Source organism: Hemicordylus capensis, chromosome 4 (genome assembly GCF_027244095.1).
Source record: "Hemicordylus capensis ecotype Gifberg chromosome 4, rHemCap1.1.pri, whole genome shotgun sequence".
Taxonomy (NCBI): Eukaryota; Metazoa; Chordata; class Lepidosauria; order Squamata; family Cordylidae; genus Hemicordylus; species Hemicordylus capensis.
The window spans coordinates 220,686,560-220,706,510 of NC_069660.1; the positions used below are offsets into that span (position 1 = coordinate 220,686,560).

Consider the following 19,951-nt stretch of genomic DNA (forward strand, 5'->3'; position numbering starts at 1 on the left):
CAGATGCTGCTGCTATCATCTCATGAACTCCAGTGGGCCTTAGGAGAGCACTTAGGCTCTTGGCTACTTACTGCAAGGACAATCATTTGGTAATTAATTTCCAGAAATCCAAAGTGATGGTCTTTGCCAAGAGACCTAAGAGACTTAACTGGCAAATAGAAGGTCATTGTATAGAGTGGGTCAATAGTTTTAAATATTTGGGTGTGGTTTTTCATGCTACTGTCATGGAAGACCCATGTGGATTACGTTGCCCAACAGGCACAAAGGAGCGCTTCAGCAACATTAAGATTCTATCGCTCCAAAGGTGGAGAGGTTATCCCTGCAGCGTTAAAGCTATTTGCTGCTGAATCATTGGCCCAACTTCTGTATGGCACACAATTGGGCCCCTACCCTCATTATAGGCCATTGGAGATCATCCAGTCTAAGTTTATTAGAGCAGTATTTAGGGCCCCTCAATTTATCTCCAACACAGTGTTCAGATTGGAAATGGGTCTCCAGAGGGTGGAAACAAAAGCATGGGTTTTAATCCTCAATTATTGGCTTAGGATCTATTTCTCCCCTCTGGAACTGATCCCTCTTATGTTGGCTGATAGGTTTCAATCTACCTGGACACGAGCACTATTGAGCAAACTGTGATTACTAGATTACAGTAATGCCGAGGAGATCCTCAAACAGAGGGTCTTGGACATTGAACATCAGAATGATTTAAGCTCCATCTCAGAAACCATAAGGGGGCGCCTTGGTAACTTTAACCGGGAACCTGCTAGCTACCTATTGTCTCTTTCTTCACCGAGCTATCACAGGGTGTTACTCAGAGCAAGATATGATGCCTTACCATCAGCAATTTTATCTGGAAGGTTTTTGAAAACCTCTTTGGCCAGTTAGTTTTGTCCCTGTGGCTCAGGTGAGGTCGAATCTGTCCAACATATGCTGCTGTTTTGTCCTTTTTATATTGATAACCGATGCAGTCGTATTGCTCCCTTGCTACCATGTTTTCCCGTCCGGACTGCTGAATTCTATGCCACACTCCTGGCAGATAGGAAACCATCTATCTCTTACCATGTTGCCAAATTGTGTGCAACTGCTGTTAAGATCTGCCAACAAATAATGTCTAGCCCTTCTTTTTAGATGCAGCTACAAGAAGCTTCTGTGTGGTTTATTCTGTATGACTTAACTTGTATCTGAATGTGGTATCTTCTGTTTGTATGTATAACTGATCAATGATTGTAATAAAGCTATTCATTCATGCACCAAAATGACTGGGGAAAGCAGAAATAAGGATGAAGCACAGCACTGTACCTTGGCCGCCTCGGCTCTCCCACTCTCCAGGTGCTCCAGCACTGGCCCTCAGCTACTCCAGTAACACATAATTGTGAAGTTTTCCCACCCCACAGTTGAAATCCAACACTTAGCAACATAAACACCTGGCCTGATTGGTTGGTAGGATAGCCAAAGAGGCAGCACAGAATTGGTTTTGGTTCAAGGCAATGTGGGTGGGTAGGGGGTGTTCTTCACTGCTGGAGTTAGCAGCACTCCAATCCTCCAGTCTTTGGCCTGCAGCAGCAAAAATCAAATTTAACAATCAGTGGAGTTCCTTCAATTCCCTACTAGAGTTTTCAGCACTCCAGCTCCAGTCTTGCTTGGTAGCAGAAGCAGAGACAGACCTGCTGCTGGCATTGTCAACATGGAAAGTGGAGGTGTTGCTTTCCGATGATGACTCTGCAGTTGTGGTGGGTGTAGCTACTTTTTCAAAGTAGCTGGTGATGGTCCTTTGCTCCTCTTGCAGAGCCTGGTAGGTGTCCTTCTAGGTTTGCAAAGCAGCCTCCAGCTGCCTTTCAAAATTGATGCTGCACTCCACTGGGGATCAGTTTGAAGACTTTGTCAGCCAAGACAGTGTCCAGCTGCCGAATCTCAGACAGCCCCTTTGGGATGAAGGGCTTGGGGAGCCTCTTCTCCCTCTCCCTGGATGATGTTCTCCAATTCTTCCTCTGTCAGCTCCTTCTGATGGGATTAGAGGAGTTCGTTCCTCCACCTCATGTGGCTCCATGTCTTCTAGGCCTTCTCCACCAACAGTGCATGCAAGGCTGGTGATCTGCTCCACTTTATCAGGTACTGAGAGAACAGCTGCAACAGATGAAAAAGCAAATGCCCCAGGCCACAACGTCTTCCACGCTGCGTTCCATGTGTGGGATTTGATCGCTGCAAGGGATGCAGTTATGTTCTCAATGCAGTCCATGATGCTGTAGCTCCTCCATCAATTGCTGACTGACAGAGAGGGGTCTGCTTCCATGAGACCCAGCATCCTCCTAATTAGGGGTGGATTAATGCATTGGCAAGACAGTCACTTGCCTACAATGGCAACTTCCAGAGAAGAGGCAAATTTGGGGGGGGGGGGGTCGGGGGCAAGTTAAATCTTTTTTAAAACTGCTGTCAACCACCACAGCACAGTGGGGATGGTAGGGGAGACAGAGGGTGGGCACTCGTGGAGGTGAGTGGAGGCTGAGGCGGGAGAGGCAAGAGCTCCTCCTCTGAGCCTACCTGCTACCCAAATGACAGGTTGGGCCATTTTCTGCCCATTTCGGACCATTTTCAGCCCACTTCGTTTTTGGACCATTTCAGACCGTTTTCGGCCCACTTCAGGGCTCTCTGCGCACATGTATGCACAGAGAACCCCCCAAATGGGCCAAAAACAGTCCAACCTGTCATTTGGGCAGCAGGCGGGCCTAAAGAAGGAGCTCTTGTCTTTGCCTCTCCCGCCTCAGTCTCCCCTCACTCCACTAGTGCCCATCCCCCGCCAGCCGCCTCCTGTTTCTGCTACCATCCCCACCACACAGTGGTGGTTAAAAACAGTTTTAAAAATGGATTTAACTTGCCCCCAGCCCCGCGCCCACAAGCTCTCGAGCTGGGGCAGCAAATCCTTTTTGCCTACAGGTGGCAAAAGGTGTAGCGAATGTAGTAGAACTTGAAAGTTGTGATCAGACCTTGTTCCATCCATTGAATCAAGGAGGTGGTGCTGGGTGGCAAGAAGGCAATCTCCAGGTTGGGGTGTGCGAACTGCAAGGTCTCAGGATGGCCAGGGGACTCTGGAGACCTCTACCACAGGAACATAGAAAGCTGCCTTATACAAATTCAGACCATAGGTCCATCAAGCTCAGTATTGTCAGACTGGCAGTGGTTTCTCCAAGGTTGCAGGCAGGAGTCTCTCTCAGACCTATCTTGGAGATGCCAGGGAGGGAACTTGGAACTTTCTGCTCTTCCCAGAGCAGCCCCATCCCCTAAGGGGAATATCTTACAGTGCTCACATGTAGTTTCCCATTCAAATGCAAACTAGAGTGGACCATTCATGCATGCTACCAGGTTTTAATTCGAAGCTGGATAGCTCTGCACCTCATGCAGAAAGCAGTTGTTGACCCAGTCATAGAAAAGTGCAGCAGCCACCCATGCTCTCCTGTTGGCTCTTCAGAAAACAGGAAGCTGGTTTTTATTCTTCCCTTTCAGGGCACAAGGTGTTAATGGAACTGTTCCTCAGGAATTGGCAGATACCCCGGCTATGTTTTGGTCTTGCTGTTGGGGAATTAGGAAGCTTGAATGGAGTAGTCCATCTCCGAATAAATTTGTTCAAAGCTTCGGTCACACGAATTGAGCAGAGGGGTAAAAGTTCAAAATATAATCAGGTTTATTGTGGGTTTAGGGGTACAGGAAGAGAAATAATGATTAAAAAGGCAACAATATTTAACCACAAGGCTAAGAGATTAAAGGACTAAATTACAGCTCACAAGGAGGCAATCTTAATTTGAGTTTCCAAATTAAATTAACTCATAAGAACAGCCCTGCTACATCAGGCACAAGGCCCATCTAGTCTAGCATCCTGTTTCACACATGTCTCCCCTTAGTCGCCTCTTTTCCAAGGTAAAGAGCCCCACATGCTGTAGCCTAGCCTCATAAGGAAGGTGCCCCAGGCATACAATACCTTCTTAAGATACAGTGACCAAAGCTGTATGCAGTACTCCAGATGTGGCCGCACCATAGATTTGTATAAGCAGAGGCATAACTATAGGGGGGCAGGGGGGGCACGTGCCCCAGGCGCCATCTTTTCTGGTCACGTGGGGGGCGCCACCATGACAAAAAAAATTTTTTTAATTTTTTTTTAAAAATTTGTTAATACAAATGTTTCCTGCTCAGTGCAGCAGTGCTGCAGCAGTCAAGGGAGCGCATCGGCGCCCCCTCCCCCACGAGTGGTCCCTTCCACGCCGCCCGCACCCCCCCCCCATTGCTTTGCTGGCGCCTGGCGGCCAGTCAGTGGCCTGGCTTGGCGGCGGCGACGGGTGCTTGTGAGGAAAAACCTAAGTATAATGTAGTATGTGGGGGGGGGGGCGCCATTTCAGTGCTTGCCCTGGGCGCCATTTTCCCTAGTTACGCCTCTGTGTATAAGGGCATTATAATATTAGCATTTTTATTTTCAATCCCCTGTCTAATGATTCCTAGCATGGAATTAGCTTTTTTCACAGCTGCAGCACACAGACGACATTTTCAAAGAGCTGTCCACCATGATCCCAAGATCTCTCTCCTGGTCAGTTGCCGACAGCTCAGATCCCATCAGCACATATGTGAAGCTGGTGTTTTTTGCCCCAATGTGCATCACTTTACACTTGCCAACACTGAACTACATTTGCCATTTTGTCATTTTGTGGCTCAAGAAAGGCTCCCAAGGGCTCCCCCGGGCTTGTACTGAAGGTACGTGAAACTGCTGCACGGCACATAACGAAGTTGGGTCTATATTGCCCGACTGTGCATACATTTAACCGCAGATGCCAGGACTGCAGATAATGAAGGTCACCTGTACTTGGATCACCCAGAACCTTTTAATTCCCCTGTTTGAGACAGAGGAGTGTTTGACTACTTGTAGATTTGATGTTGCAAATAGGTTCAGCAAAAAAAAAAAAACCCCAATTAGAATACATATCAAAGCAATTGACTAAATTCCAAAACACCTTACTAAATAGTTGTGCCCTAGATTTCCTGCTCCCTTTAAAGAAGCTCAATGGTTGTCTAGCATTAAGCTTATTTCTCATAAACCTAACAGACTGGACGTTCATGACTGAATCCTTGTCTTTTAAAAAATCTTGCACAAAATATAAAGGTAAAGTGTGCCATCAAGTCAATTTCAACTCCTGGTGCTCACAGAGCCCTGTGGTTTTCTTTGGTAGAATACAGGAGGGGTTTACTACCGTGTTTCCCCGAAAATAAGACATACCCATAAAATAAGCCGTAGCAGGATTTCTAAGCAGTTGTGCAATATAAGCCATACCTCGAAAATAAGACATAGTGGTGATCTCTCCTGGCTCAGTAGCAGGCTGCTTGCTGAAGCTTTTCCCCTATCCCCCTGGTGTTTGTGTGGGGTGAGAGAGACCCACAGACAGGGGCGTAACGATACCGGTAGGGGTGGCAGGCTGCAAGCTGAGGCATACGGTAGAGGGAAGTACGGTAAAAAAATCTCCTCAGAAAATATCCTCCTCAATCTCCCCTCCTCCTGGCGGTGGCGGGCAGTGGCGAGAGTAAGCGCGGTGGTGGCGGGAGGCGGCGAGAGTACGCCGGGAAGCGACGCCGGGCCAGACGGCAGGCCTCGGCGTCGCTCTGCGCACTGGCGGGCGGGAGTGCCTGTGGGTCTTATATGGATCATATGAGAGTTATGACGATGTTCCAGAAGAAGATGACTTAACTATAATTGAATAAATGTAGATTGTTGTACCACACTTAATAAAAATAAGACATCCCCTGAAAATAAGCCATAGTGTGTCTCCTTGAGGAAAAATAAATATAAGACAGTGTCTTATTTTCGGGGAAACACGGTATTGCCTCCTCCCATGCAGTATGAGATTATGCCTTTCAGCATCTTCCTATATTGCTGCTGCCCAATATAGTACTAGCGGGAATTCGAACCGGCAACCTTCTGCTTGTTAGTCAAGCATTTCCCCGCTATGCCACTTAAGGTGACTGCACATAATATAGAAGACTAGAAATCAACAGGAAGGTTTCTTGCTTAGTGATCACCTTGTTGGTTTAGTTTGTGTCTGTGCAGGGCATATAATTTTATATATATGAGGGAGGATTCCGTCATATGAGCAGTGGCAGCCATTCATTATTAGTAGCCTTTATTTCGGTCAGAGACCCGATACAGTAACAAAGTTTACTACACACACTGCATAATAATACATTGCTCAATAACCTAACTTTTATTAAATACAAATTTAAAGGCCTGAGCCAAAAAGGTGGTGCCTGATCTTACAAACAGCTTAGCAGAATTTGGCCACTTTGAAATGAACGGCTGTATTCTGCTCCAAAAGTAAGATACAATGCTTCAGTACAGCCAGTAAGAGAAAATAAAAGAGGAATAATAAGAAAATTCCACATTTCCTGATAAAACTTGCAATGAAAAAAATGTGTGTTCAATTGACTCCACTGAGCTTAAATCACAATGGCATACTCTTTCGTTATACGAAATGTTCCGGTACTTTCCAAACAAAACAGCCAAAGGTAAAACATTGCATCTTGCCAAGGTAAAAGCTAGGGGCGTAGCAAGGTTGGAGTGGGCCCAGGGACAAGATTTTAAAACGCCCCCCACGTCACTGAAGCTCAACTCATGAAGTAAAGAAATCTTAAATGAGGCTGAATAGTGGTAACAAAAAGCATAGTAACATTTATTATATGTGTGTATGTAATAAATTTTACTATGCTTTTTTGTTACCACTATTCAGCCCCATTTAAGATTCACAAAACCTTTTAAAAATAATTTAGGACGATGTTCTATTGTGGCACATAGGTTATATATGTGTGTGTGTGTGTCCTATGTGCCACAATAGAACATCATCCTAAATTAAACATCCTTGCCCTGTTATAGTTACGCCTCTGGTAAAAGCTCAGGTAGGGGTTGTTAGTCTAGAGAGTTCACCGGTTTAAAGTTACAATTTATTCTTTCCCAATTCAAATAGCTAGATGCTATATTCATAACATTTTGATGTTCATGATCATTTATCCTCTGCTTTATTGTCGCTTCGGCCTGCTCATATCCTAACAGCAGTAAAATATTTGATTATATACCATACATTAGGGACTTTGCTGCCAGATGAGAACACCAAGCGGATTGAAAAGTATCAAGCAACATCAGTGGGGCTATACTAGATGGCTGTAATTTTAGCCAAAAAGTAAACATAGCATATCTGGGCCTCCACCTTTAGAAGGCCAGCCTCAAGTCTTAGTACCATCCTGAGGACACATCTTGCAACTTGAAAAATTGCCCTAAGAAATTTGGATTTGACTCAAGTGAGTAAAAATGAGAAAAACTCAAGCTGGTTACCATACAATTGTGATAAAACTTTTGCCTCAAAAATTTTAACAGCGGCTGGGATAAAATAGCCCCCTCTAGATTTATAAAAGCTTAAAATTGCTACAGTGCCTGAGCATTTTATCTGAGCATTGCAGATCCCTGAAGTACTCCCAGATACTTAAAACACTTCACCTATTTGATCTCTACCCCAGTAATTATCCATCTGTGCTTCTTTGGCTGTTCCGCAAAAACCAAAACCTTAGAATTACTATGATTAATTGAAAACTCATTTTCGCAATTCCATTGGGAGAGCACGCACAGTTCCCTCCTCAGGCCAATAATCATTCCAGAACAAATTGCCACATCATCTGCATATAAAAGAGTAGATATAAATTAGTCAGCAATTTTGGGAGGATTAAATTCCTGACCTGCAAGCTGTTTAACTAAGGAATTAGTATAAACATTGTATAATAAGGGAGACCAAATCCATACCTGTTTAACACCTACTGAGGTAAGAATATAATCAGTTAGGTGCCTCCGAGAGCTACATCTAATCTAAGAGAAGTATCTTAGTATAATATCTGGATCAATACTAATAAGCACTTATCAATAGTAGTTGTTTGCAATTTGTCCCATAATTTCATTCTAGATACTGAATCAAAGCCAGCTTTATAATCAACAAATGCCACATATGAGGATTTTTTAAAAATGTACCTGAATATTTCCTTATAAGATGTCAAAGAGTTAGGCAATGATAAAGAGAGTATCTTCCTTCACAGATACCTGCTTACTCTTCAGCTATGTAGTTTTCTACTTCAAGCCAGTCTTTCAACTTCCAAAAAAGGTGTTTCACATAAATCATACTAATTATGTTTAAAAGACTGATAGGCCAAGAGTTGGAAGAGTCTAGTCTATTGCCTTTCTAAAAAATAGGAAAAATAATGGCCACTCCCCAGTCCCTTGAGATTTGTTCAGTTTGAGCTATAAATGAAATAAGAGGGGCCAAAATAGACATCCACCAGTCTGAATTAGCCTGAATTAATTTGACTGGTATTAGATCTTGACCTGGTGCCTTCCGGCGCACACCCCAACCCAGCCCTTCAATTGTGAAATCAAATCTTTGACCTCTGCTATGGAAACTGGTGGCCAATCAGGTAACAAGCCTAAAATAATTTCAAATTCTACCAAGCATTGGTATTATCTGAATTATCTGAATATAATTCATAAATCCCACCCCCACAAATTGCTGCTGGGATACAATAATCTGGCCCAGATAGCTCTTTGTTGGCCCTTTCTGAGCGTAAGAACAGCCCTGCTGGACCCAAGGTCCATCTAGTCCAGTGTCCTGTTTCACACAGTGGACCACCAGATGCTGCTGGCAACCTACAGGCAGAAGCTGAGGGCATGCCCAGCCTCGTGCTGTTACTGCCCTACAACTGGTATTCATAGGCATCCTGCCTTTGAGGCTGGAGGTAGCCTATAGCCCTCCGAATAGTAGCCATTGATAGACCTCTCTTCCATGAAGTTATCCAAACCCCTCTGAAAGCCATTCAGATTGTTGGCGGTCACCACAACCTGTGGCAGAGAATTCCACAAGTTGATTATGTGTTGTGTGAAAAAGTACTTCTGTATGTTGGACCTAAATCTCTTGGCAATCAATTTCATGAGATAACCTCTGATTCTAGTGTTATGTGTGTGAGAAAGAAATTTTATCTCTGTCCACTTTCTCTACACCATGCATGATATTATATACCTCTGTCATGTCTCCCTGCATTTGTCTTTTTTCTCAACTAAAAAGCCCCAGGTGTTGTGCAAATCTGGCCACCTCGCTGCTTACCCCAACTTCTAGATCATTTATGAATAAATTAAAAAGTACTGATCCCAGTACAGATCCCTGGGGGACCCCACTTCTTACTTCCCTCCATTGTGAACACTCTCAATTTATACCTACCCTCTGTTTCCTGTCATTCAACCAGTCAGCAGTCCACAGATGTACTTGTCCCCTTATCCCATTACTGCTAAATTTTCTCAAGAGTCTTTGATGAGGAACTTTGTCGAAAGCTTTTTGGAAGTCCAGGTATACTATATCAACTGGATCACCACTATCCACACACTTGTTGATGCTCTCAAAGAACTCCAAAAGGTTCGTGAGGCAAAATTTCCCTTTGCAGAAGCCATGCTGGTTTTTCCCCAGCAGGGCCTGTTCTATGTGCTTCACAATTTTATCTTTGAGGATACTTTCCATCAATTTGCCTGGAACGGACATTAAGCTAACTGGCCTGTAATTTCCCAGATCGCCCCTGGATCCCTTTTTGAAAATCAGTGTTACAATTGCTACTTTCCAGTCCTCTGGTACAGAGCCTGATTGTAGGGATAAGTTATATATTTGTTCAAGGAGGTCAGTAATTTCACATTTGAGTTGAGGACTCTTGGATGGATGCCATCTGGCTCTGGCAATTAGCTAGTTTTCAGTTTTTCCAGACAGTTTAGAACATCATTTCTTGTCACTTCTATCTGACTCAGTTCTTCAGCCTCCATCCCTGAAAAGCCTGGTTCAGGAACAGGTATATGTTCAGTATCCTCTGCCATGAAGATGGACGAAAATAACTCATTTAGCTTCTCTACAACCTCCATATCCTCCTTAATAATCCCTTTCACGCCCTCATTGTCTAATGGTCCAACCACCTCCCTGGCAGATTTCCTGTATCTGATGTATTTAAAGAAGTTTTTGTTATTCCCCTTGATACTTTTAGCTGAATGTTCCTCAGACTCTCTTTTTGCCTCCCTTATTGTTACCTTGCATTTCTTTTGCCAGTGTTTGTGTTCCTTTCTGTTTTCCTCATTTGGACAGGCCTTACAATTTCAGAAGGAAGTCTTCTTCCCCTTTATAGCTTCCTTGACTTTACCCGTTAGCCATGCTGGCATCCTCCTGGACTTAGTGGTACACTTTTCCTCCTTTTGGGTATACAGTCTAACTGGGCTTCTAGTATTGTGGTTTTGAGTAAACTCCATGCATTCTGGAGTGAAATGACCCTCCTGATTTTTCCCTTTCAATTTTCTTTTCACCATACTCATTTTGGAGGTTTCCTCTTCTGAAATTCAAAGTGTCTGTGTTAGACTTCCTTGCTGATTCTCTCACCACACGTATGCTGAATTTGATTGCACTATTGTCACTGTTCCCTGAAGGGTCAATGACACTAATATCACACACAGGGGCAGAGCCACCATTGGGCGAACAGTTTCAAAGAACCCAGGCCACCACCCCTCAGGGGCAGCGTCTCACAGCCTCAGACACATACACTCCCATCTGATGTCAGACGCGGGGGGTGATTTTGCTCCCAATCGGGGCCAATAGAACATGCAGGGCTTATAATGGTGGAATGTTGAAAACACTCTAGCTGGCTCTTGTTAAGAGAAAATTTGAGAATACATATTGCCCCAAGGAGTGTTAATCCAGTGGTTTAAAAAATAAAATCCTGTACTTTTTAAAAACTTTAAGCTGTTCCACTTGGAAGCTTTTTGACATGCTCTGGGGTGGTAGACAGTATGCATGGAATTAGTTTTGTTCTGGGCAGTAGTATCAAGGCAGTGTATGCACATGTGCATTCAGAGTGGGGCCTTCCTGATTCAACCTGAGAGGGATCTAAAATTAACCGAGCAGACATAAAAATCATGTGGGTGCGTGCACATGCATGCGCCTTAGAGGGAACACTAGTTAGATATTCAGATATGAAGGAAGGGGCAGAAGCACTAGTTTCAAATGGAGCTCTACAAGGACCTGCAGATGGTCTGTGCAAGTATGCAACTTCAGAGACCATGAAAAACCAGGAGCTCATGAGTGCAAAGCCATATATCTCCCTGTGTGAGCTCAAAACCACCAGCTTGTTACACATTTTACCCTCCTTGAACTTGGAGCATCCAAGCAAGGAAATGCTTCTCTATATATAATTTAATTTAGTGACATAGTGCTGTGGGCATAATTGTTAGTGGCCATCAGCAAGTGTTCAACTTAGCTGCTTCTGAGGGAGAAGTGAAATAGCCTCCCTCTCTTTACCCCCCCATCAGCTGGTCTGAGATCAGTGGTCATTTGGCTCTACCAGACTGACAGCAGTTCAACAGCCATTCCACTTGGTTATTGTGTAACACTATAAAAGAGAATGAGAATTTATTTTCCTCCCACCACTGTTTGTATCTTCAGATGTAAGTCATGTTCAATTGTAAACTGCCTTGTGTGTGTTGGCAGAAAGGACGTATTTAAAATGTAGGAAATAAAATGAAAGTTAGGAATAGACTCAATAAAGCGAATAGGCAAATCCAGAAGGGAAAACCGTCAATTGCTGTCAAGAGATGTGACCTCGTATGTTGAGTGTTCCTAACCAATTGCCAGGATCTGGAAATGGGATGGATCACCCAATTATTGCTACTTCTCTCAAGCTAGACCCAATTAAAACAGAGCCTTAGAGAAATAGATGCATTATGGATTATTCCACAAGTCTTACATTTCCCTATAAAAGTTATTTGAAACAAAGTTTTTGCTTCCTCTTCATAAGTATTAAGATTCCTCAGGCACAACATGTCTCCTAGAAATATGTATTTTGATGACATGCATTTTACTTTGAGTTGTTGCCTTCACTTTATATTTTCATATGCTATAGCAAAACCTAACTTCTGCATCCAGTACAGTTCTCCAAGACTCAGGACCCATCCCAAAACACTTGTCTTTTGCATAAACTCTCAGTCTGTAAGTTACTGTATGGTGTGTGTGTGTGTGTGTGTGGGGAGAGATATTGAATAAATGAACATAACAGCCATTCACCTAATTTGTTTATTTCCAATTTTTTCCAATTCCAAACAAAAGCTAAATACAAATTTAACAGATAAGCACTAGTTTTACCCAAAGGGAGTAAGCTTTTACAGATTTACTTCAGTAAAGTTACTCAACCCTTAAGCAAAGCATTCTTTGCCAGAACTATACAGTAGTCTTCTTTATGTTCATTGCACAATCTTAAACAAAATATGTTCTGTCAAAACCAACTTTGACACTCCAAACAATATTTTACAATTAAATCCACAACTGCTTTAGAATATCTTATTCCTCCCCTCCCCCCTCCCAAAGAACCTCCGAGGGTTTTCCTTAAGAAATGTTTTGGAAACCAGTATTTCCTATACAGTTCACCAGCAAGTTTACAAGTCAACTCTCAGGAAAGAAAATAATCCTCTGCCAACATGGTTTCTGCAGCTGCTATTTTAAATTTAGCTGCTTTAGGCTACTTCAGACTCCAGGTCTATAAAAATGTAATTCAACTCAACAGAACACTCTACATTTAATTATACAGCAAATTGGGGAAAGAGATCAAAAAATGAGAATGCCAGTAAACTCAAACATGGCCAAGCAAAGTAAAAAAGGCAATTAATGCCCATCCAAATGAGATGCTTTTTCCTTAAAAGATTTCTTTCCCATGTTTAGCCTTCTACTTTTAACAGCCATAAACTTATTCATCAGAATGAATCTGACAAGAGCTCTGATACAATCATGTTAACTGCAAAGCTTTTAAGGCTTTTACACCATTACATTCACTTCTCACCCTATGAATACTGATATTAGAGGGAATGACCAGCACAAATGGGAACACCACCATAAATGATCACTTGGTGCTCTCAGATACATTTCTTTCAGTGTATAACAGTCCCTTCATTTCACATTTTGGTAGGATGCTCATGCAATGTAGAAATATGCAGAGCATTCTCTTTCACAAGGTCCATGCAGAAAACATCTTTAAAAAAAATTTAAGTTCTGAGATACAAATGAGAAAAGAAAATAATCCAGGATGATCAAGTTCCACAATGGATAGTGTTCTGAACATGTGTCCATTTTCTTCTATTCCGAAAGAATAAATGGCAAGAAAAGTGAAAACTGCACTCCTGCATTCTGTGATCTTCCCCATTTTGCTGGCCAGTACCCTATTCTGGCATGTAAGGACGGAGGTGATCCTCTATGGTACCAACCGCCCAGTGGGTGAGCTGCTCCTGTGGCAGATACAAGCAGATGCTGCATAACTTGAAGATTGTAGCTTTGTTTTTTGGAGTCTGGAAAGAAATACATAAATCCATTTCAGAATCAAGGAGCTTTATAAATAGTAGACCAACTTATCAAATTTCTCTCAAACTCATATTTTCAGAAATAATAAAATATGCAACTAAAGGGTAATGCCAACAGAAAATCATAAAAAGAATGTATCACTTTGTACTCTAGCACTCGGTTTGATGCATTTAGAACTTGAGATCCAACTTCTGAACTTTGTTTTTCTCAGTCACAAGGGTGGTGCCAAGTGTGTTCCCTGGAAGAGAAGCGCTCTCTCTCTCTCTCAATATATAGATAAGTCCCAATTACATTCCTGTACCCCCAAGTGACAAATGTTGCCGATGCACACATGCAAATCTCCACTTTCAATTTCATATCCTAGCAAGAATACACCCCTTCTGAATTCTTCACTGCACTCAAAATGCAGAGAAAGCCAAACAATGCATGCTACTTATCACCATGTCTCATAACACAGTGCTTCATGCATATTGCATGGTATTGTCAGTAAAAGAAACAAAGATCCAGACTGTTTCAGCATTCCACCATGGCAAATAGTTTTAGTTGTATCTCTTGCTTGCATTTAAGCTGTGCAGACAGCTGTTAAACCAGGCAAACAGAAGTACCGCTATAACAAGACCAGCTGTTCACTGGGATGATTTTACCTGCAAGTGCTGTCTGTCAATGAAGAGAAACACTGACTGGTTAGGGTTGTTGATAACAATTCCAGTCTTGTCCTTTCGGCTCAGTACATGCAGAAACTGTTTTTCATAGTCACCATGATGAAATTCAAACCTGGCCTGTGGGGAATAAAGTTGAAAGAAGATGCACAAGAAATTTGAATCCAAAACTAAAGCATCTTTCATATTCACTAATACATTCAAGGTACAGAATGTAAAGATTCAGAATGTAAAGATTTACACAGATAGCTTTAAATTGTAGCTACTAAAGAAAAGTAATATGTTAATACGATTGCTTATTACATTAGCATCTCTCTTTTCGGAGAAAAATTTATCAGAAGTACTCCATGCTTAAATTTATACTAGCAAACCAATTGCATATTCTAGATGCAGTATTCCATACAACTGACTACTGGTAAAAACCTCTGGTAATTTACGAAGCAACAAACAAGCTAACTCAAATCAGAGATTTATTCAAAAACAAGATAAGAACATTGAGAACAACAGATACATAAGATTTAATTTATGTCACAAAGTAGTATTTATTACAATTAAATACATAAGTAGCTTCTGGCTCTGAAAGTCACCCAGATGTAAAATATCTTGCCTTTGATTTATGACCCACATAAGAAAAAAGATGGTGCTTTATTATTAAAAAGAGTTGGTGCCTTACTTTAGTTTTATCAGCAAACTGCGCGGAAATACACATCATACCTGAACAGGCCTAAAGGGCTCATCATCAGATCCCTTCCACCTAGAAAAAAGAAGACAGACTATCTTCTCAATATCATTCCGAGGCCAAAGTATGAAGTCCATCTCCTGTGTACAGCCAATCACATCCTGCAAGGAGGAAAAATATTCAGTGATTTTATATGCAACAGTCTAGTGCAACACATCCATACTGGTTTGGTGCAGTAATAGCCATAACTCTGAAACATAGCCTGCATAGTTGCTACCTAGTTATTAATTTACATTTCTACTATGGCAGAGTATGGTGCTACTAGTTAACTATCTCTTATCATGGAGGTAAACGTTCTAAGTTTAAGAAGTTACTTCAACTAAGATATTGTCCCTAGTAGAGATCTGCTTTATCAAAGATATCCAGGTCAAATGCATAGTTTACTACAATTAACATATTTGTAGTTAAATAACTTTGTTGGGCCATATTTATTTAATTTTGAGGACAAAAAAATAAGTTACACATTTTATTGTATGATGTCTTTTCCACCTTCTGCTAATATTTAAGTTCATTTATTTCATTTATATCACTATTCCCTTTATATATTCTTTCATTTTACATGGGATTCAAAGGTGGCTACCAGTCCAAGCACTGACCAGACCTAGACTTGCTTAACTTCAGCAAAGAGACTATCACATGCCTTCAGAACATGCACTTGGATCCCATTCCATTTTAACAAGCTGAATCTACTATTTTAAAAGTAGGTATGGGGGGGGGAGGGATGAGAAACATTTAAGGGGCAACATAAGTAAAACTATTAGGCAAAGGGGAATGCATATCAAACATTCCAGTATAGATAATTTGTTTGTATTTCCTTCTCTATATGCAGATTACAAAAGTTCAGCAGTTTCTAGAGCCCCATTTTAAACGGAGGGGAGTTCCAGGAGCAGTTTGTGATATGGTGTGTGGAAAAACCTGTTGAAAGAAAAAGAGGAAGAACTGTTCTCTAAGCACACAGAAGCCAATAGGCACAAACTAAAGCAGTCCTTTGAAACCCACTGTTCGCTACATCTAGATTTCTGATCTAGAAATGCAAATGGAATCATGAGATAAAGTTCATACTTTTTCAAAAGAACAAACAAAAGGGTTAACACAAGAACAAGTTGTTTTACCCTGCGCATAGACTGATAGCGGGGTGCATGCAGCTGTACGACATCCTTTTGTAGAAGCTCTATGGAACTTTCCAAGGAATAACTGGAATCCCGCACACCTTTCAGGATATTTTCTTCATAATTATTGGTCATGACTGGTATCACTTCAGACACTTCAAAGAGTGCTGACTTTTTCCTCTAACCAAAGAAAGCAAAGTAAGTGAGCATGTTGTGTTTCATTTATTTCTAAATAGCTTCAATCTTTTAAGAAATGAGAGGCACACAAAACTCAGTTTAGAGAGACTGCAATGTAGTGAAAGTTCAGTTCTTAAGTCTGGTTGATTTAAATGGGAAATATGCACACATAAGCATATACGTACATTTGTCCTTTTGATTTAAATGGGAGATGAGCTTTGGCTACATTGTACCCTTTCTCTCTCTAAACTAAGTTTTGCGTGTCCCCAAATGTGTGCTCAACCACAGTATTTAAAATGGATTCTTATCCTCCCTTTTTAACTTCATTTTAAAACCTGGAGCAAAGTTTTGTTACTGTACCCAATGCACCAGTGTCTAAAAACAGCATAGTTAACATTCAAAGTAGTGTTATAAGGAGACTGTTATAAGATTACTTGAATGATCATTACTAAAAAATAAAACCAAATTGTTACAGCCTAAACTTGATGCCAAGAAAGCAAACTAAAGTCAAATATTTTCACTTGAGCTCTTCACATTTGGACTCAGATCACATTTTGAGAGTTCTAAGTTAGTTTCAAAATAACTTAATATGCTAGTCTAAAACATTTAGAATTGAAATTACCTTGTCTTTGAATACAAAGGCAATATACATCTTGAAATCAAACTGGTCAGCTAGAGATTCTTTTTTCTTTTTAAGCTGAGCACGCAGTCTGTTCAGAGCTTGCTTCTTCCGGGAGTTTGGGTCCCCCATTTTGTAATACAGGTGGTACTAAAGCCTTTGGAAACTGTCACTAAACTATGGGCCCTTTTTTCATAAGACTCGAGTACAACAGAAACAAGTCATTTTATTCCTGCTAATACCACTGAATCAATAAAACACGGGCATAACCCAAAAATGCACTCAGGCAATTGTTTTACGAGACTGTCTTATTAGAGGGGTCATAAAACAAAATAAGTAGTAGTCCAACCATCATTGGACAAGGAGAGCTTGCGCAGTATTATCAAAACCCCAAAGAAATTTGAAGAAAATACACTGATATACAGAGTTTAAAGCACAGGAATAAGTGGGCAAGAATGGGAAAGAAATCTTATCACAATTTGTGTGAATAACAAAAAGCAATAATGGGCACAGACCCAATCCATTTGGGCGGTGTTGCTGTTAGTTTTGCCCCAACCAAGAATTGAAACAAACAAAACAAACCCAAACAACAACTGAAATTAAGGACAGTGTTCCAGCCCACCCAGATTCATGACTGGTTATTCTCAAGATTTCTGCTATTGCTATGCTGCCTGGCTTTGTTTTTAGAAATTATTATTGGAAGAAAGCAAAGACGGGAGTGCAGAAGAGGAGTGGGTGTCCTGGGAGGTAAGACGTTTCCCTACCAACAACAAAATCATCAACCACAGACAACACGGTGCTGGTTCGCTGAGGAGCAAGGAGTTTGGAAAACAGCAGAGTCATTTCTAACTTCATCTTGCTCATCATCAGGCACAAGGTCGCCCTGAGGCTGTGTCTGTTAGAGAGAAGAGGAATCATGATGGCCATTGATAAAAGGATGGAGGAAAGCTAAGGGATAGAATCTGGCCTTAAGGCTTCGAATCCAGAGTCGATCTCTTGACTCCCCTAGCAGGGAGAGACCTACATCCCCCAACAGCCTCCCTTCCCTCCGCCTATCCCGCCGCTAGGGCGAAAATCCTCCTCCCTCCGCCGCTGGGCACCGCAAGGAGCGCGGTTTAATTGGGGCTGGGCATGGCTGACGCGACTGGCCTCGGCGTGGGGTTGTTCGCTTCCTGCTCAAGGCTGAAGGGGAAGAGGCGGGCCTGTGCTCAGCGCAGCGGGGAGCGCGCAGTCCAGAGCCCGGAATTCACTCTTGCATCCATGGCCAGCAAGTCGGGGCTTCTGATTTTAAAAAAAAGGGTGGGGGGGTCGCCAAGGGAGTTTTAGTGCAAACAAAAAAAACCCCAACCCGATAAATAGTTTGCACAAAGGGCGAAGAGCTCCCCCCCGCTTTCTTTTGCAAACTTGCCTAACTTAATTTGGGGGGGGAGGGAAAGGGGAGCGCGGGCCAAGAGGTCACTGTCAACCCGCCCTTCCCCTTCAGTCGTCGTCTGGCCAAGCTCTTCTAGTTGCTTTGGGTCGCACACCCCTCTTCAGCCTCCCCTCCCCTCCGAAAATAAGCAGTTCCCCTCTCGGCCCCAGCGGGAGGCTCGGGCGGCAAGAGAGACCCGACCGGACCGGAGACTGTGGCGCGGGCTGGCTCGCTACCCGCAGCCGGCGGGCGCGGGCGGAGCAGTGGAGGCGGCGGTGGCGGCGGCGCTGCTAGCAGCACGGGCAAGAGCCATGTCAAGATAAGGCCACCAAGAAGCCGCCGAGCTCCCCCATCCCCGCTGGGCGGTTCACGAAGGCTGGGCCGCCTGCTCTGCCGCTGCTCAGCCCCAGCAGCCTGGTCCCCATAGCCTAAGCTCGGCGCCCCGGAGCCGCCGGGGGAGGGCAAATGGTGGCGGCGGCGGGAGGAGGAGGAGGAAGACGAAGAGGAAGAGAGGCGGCGGACAAGCGAGGCTGGGCCGGGCAATCCCTGCGCTACAGGCTCCTACAGCGACGGGCAGGAGGCAAGAGAGCGACCGGAGCCCCCCTCCTGTCCCTTCTCAGGCGACGGAAAGAGCGGAGGAGTCTCTCGGACCGGATGACGCGGAGAGAAGCACGGTAGGAGCGGCAGCCACAACGAGAACCCCTCAAAATGGCAGCCGGCGCTGCTGCTGCTCCTGCTTGCCTGAGTCACACAGAGACAGGCTCCACCCGTGACCCACCGCGCAGGCGCTCTGTGGCCGACTGTACCATCTCTGCCTCTGAGAAGGGGGGGGGGAGAGAAAGAACTGGGAAGGCGAGCCAGAAGCGCTTCATAGTGGTTTCATGGGGCCTGTGGGCTCCTACTGTGTCCACTGGAGCTTTTGTCCGGCCGAGAGCCGCGTTAAGACTGCATGCTTACCGCCCGAACCTATGAAGTGTTAAGCGCGCCCATTGAAATCAATGGGGTTAGTCCCAGCTAACTCTCCATAGGGACCGGTGGATAACCTCAGCCACCCCACACACAATCTTGACTGACAATAAGACCCACTTGATTCCAGTGTATTTCCTCGTGAGTAAACATGTACTTTAGAGAATCCCTTGCTGCTTCACCTCACTGCATACTGTGCAATAAAGTATGAAGGTATCATAGCGAATTCACTCCGTCCACATGCTCAAGATTAACAAGAAGTTCTGGTAAGAACTAATCTGCCTACTTTCCTTTCACTATCCCTGGACTAAATTTGGTCCAAATCAGTCAGGCAGGTTAGCCCACTTGTGCCTCAAACCTTCTCGCTGTGTATATTTTGAATTGGGGTGGATGACATGATAAACTATGCCTTTGAGATGTCTCTATGTGTCCCTACAATTGTACCAAATTTGATCCAAATCAGTTAGGCAGTTCACAAGTTAGCCCACTTGCACCTCAGATGTTCATGTGTCCACCATTTTGAATCAGGGTGGATGACATCATTACAAACTGTGCCCTTGAGCCATCCCTAGGTGTCCCTACAGCTGTAGTAAATTTGGTTCAAATCCATTAGGCGGTCAGTAAGTTAGCCCAGTTACACCTCAAACATTCATGCACCCATCATCTTGAATGGGATGGATCATCACAAACTACGCCATTGGGGTGTCCCTAGATAGATAGATAGATAGATACTTTATTTTGCTTATTGACCAGCATAGGGGTCAAAATGTGTCCCTACAACTGTACCTAATTTGGTTCATACGGGGTGGATTAAAGCATAGGCAAGATAGTCATTTGCCTAAGGTGG

At 43.2% G+C, this 19,951-nt stretch overlaps 1 protein-coding gene across 1 annotated transcript; it reads right to left on the minus strand.

Moving 5' to 3' along the window:
- Window positions 1-12,135: 12,135 nt before the first annotated feature.
- C4H6orf62 (chromosome 4 C6orf62 homolog) lies at window positions 12,136-18,892 on the minus strand. The gene is made up of 5 exons (XM_053246937.1): window positions 16,731-18,892; window positions 15,935-16,111; window positions 14,798-14,923; window positions 14,069-14,203; window positions 12,136-13,411 (listed from the first exon to the last, which is right to left on the minus strand). Exons 1-5 carry the CDS (start codon window positions 16,857-16,859, stop codon window positions 13,286-13,288), a joined length of 693 nt encoding a protein of 230 aa, XP_053102912.1. The 5' UTR covers window positions 16,860-18,892; the 3' UTR covers window positions 12,136-13,285.
- Between the last annotated feature and the right edge of the window lie 1,059 nt (window positions 18,893-19,951).